This window comes from Cyprinodon variegatus, unplaced genomic scaffold, assembly GCF_000732505.1.
Source record: "Cyprinodon variegatus isolate N-32 unplaced genomic scaffold, C_variegatus-1.0 Scaffold90, whole genome shotgun sequence".
NCBI lineage: Eukaryota > Metazoa > Chordata > Actinopteri > Cyprinodontiformes > Cyprinodontidae > Cyprinodon > Cyprinodon variegatus.
The window spans coordinates 1,210,865-1,212,646 of NW_015150543.1; the positions used below are offsets into that span (position 1 = coordinate 1,210,865).

At 35.7% G+C, this 1,782-nt stretch overlaps 1 protein-coding gene across 1 annotated transcript in view; it reads left to right on the forward strand.

Annotated features, from left to right (window-relative positions):
- The window catches only part of LOC107084014 (complement C3-like), an 84,236-nt gene that overhangs the window by 3,081 nt on the left and 79,373 nt on the right, over positions 1 to 1,782 (forward strand). Inside the window, exons 2-6 of the mRNA XM_015373641.1 lie at positions 227 to 300; positions 625 to 713; positions 821 to 903; positions 990 to 1,083; positions 1,154 to 1,256. Coding sequence (XP_015229127.1) covers positions 227 to 300; positions 625 to 713; positions 821 to 903; positions 990 to 1,083; positions 1,154 to 1,256 — 443 coding nt within the window. The remainder of the gene's footprint in view (positions 1 to 226; positions 301 to 624; positions 714 to 820; positions 904 to 989; positions 1,084 to 1,153; positions 1,257 to 1,782) is intronic.

Here is a 1,782-nt window from a genome sequence, read left to right on the forward strand (position 1 = left end):
ATAAATAACATTGTTAATGATATAGCAATAGTATTTATAGTGGATTCGTTTAATCGTTCTTGTTCTGATAATGAATGATTATGATCTCTACAATATGCAACACATTTAGTTGGTTTCTGAATCAGCTTATTTTACTTTTTTCCTGTGATGTTAGAGCAGAACATTCCTCTTAAAAAGAAGCTGAAAGCTCATAGTCCCTCTGTGTCTCTTTCCATGTCTCTGACAGTGCACTACAGGGTTTTTGCTATGTGGCCTGACATGGAATCCGAAACAGACACTTCAATTACGCTTGAGATTGTGGTATTGTACAAATTCTTTACATACTGGGCTCCTGATACTATACTTAGTAGCAGTAAAGAGATGTAAAAGAGCTTCTTGCCCTTTTAAAACTATTTTTCTAACGCAGGGGCATGATTGAAATGGAAAAATATTTGGGAAATGGGATTTTTTTCCATTCAAAAAAGTACTTTTATTTTCTTAAAATCAAAGCTGCTACATTAGCAGCTTGTTTGTTGTAACTATTTTTTATCCACCTATTCAGTCAATATTTTGTACCACAGCCTATTAAAAATCATTTGAAAAAATAAATTGTTTTAACGAGGTAAACACACTTGTTTATTTCAGACCCCTGGTGGAGTTGTAATTGATTTTAAAACTATCTCACTGAGGTCAGGAATCTACTCAGGAAACTATGTTCTGGGTAACATTGTCAGGTGAGATATCTTCCAAAATGCTTAAATGATTGAAAAGCATAGGATTACGTACATGATTTATCTGCAACTAAGATAAACCCCACCTTTCTTCTTCTGTACGTGTTTAGCTTTGGGAATTGGAAGGTGGTTGCTAAATTTCACAGCCATGCAGCAGAGAGTTTCACTGCAGAGTTTGAGGTTAAAGAATATGGTAATTAACTTTTTTAAATCTGTATTTTAATTAACATAATTGATTTCTATACAGCTTAACATCAAAAATGATTTCTTACTTCACAGTGCTTCCGAGCTTTGAGGTTAAATTGTTACCCCCACCTGAGAGTCCATTTTTCTACGTTGACAGCAAAGAGCTTAAGATCACCATCAAAGCTACGTAGGTAATGCAGAACTTTGATCGTCCAGTTTGTCTTTGAGACATTTTGACCCTTCTTGTATTGTTCAAGGTATGTGTTTGGTAAGGAGGTAGATGGATCAGCTTATGTGGTGTTTGGGAGAATCAGTGGGGATGAAAAAAAGAGCTTTCCAAATTCTCTTCAGAGAGTCCCGGTGAGTAGATAATGGCACATTATGCAAATGTATTGTATAAAGTTTAGCTGGTGAGTTTTATTTGATTTCTTCCCAGCAATCACAAATAAATGCAATCCTGAACAAGACTTAACCCCATGTTGCATTTATTTTTACCAAGTCATAGTGTGATAATCAACGTGGTTAATGCAGTTTTCTCCACACATTAATACCGATCGTGATTAACATTCAAGTTCTGGGTAAGGATGTGGTTTTGGGGCAGCAACAGCAAAAACGTTTGATACTCAGAAATACTTTTTTGTCCTGAGAAATTTTAGTGAGCCTCTTTCTATAGTAGTAATTTCTAACACATTTTAAGATGTGATGAATGCTTTACAAACAGGGATAAGGTGACAGCCATCAAACACCTGACCAGTCAGACTGACTTACACAGTCAGTTTGTTAATGCTCAATACTCTCAGACCTAAAACTGACAGGACCAATCACAGCACAGAAGGCAGACGCATAATGAGACAGTGGTTTTGTAACCATAACAATCAAGATTGCA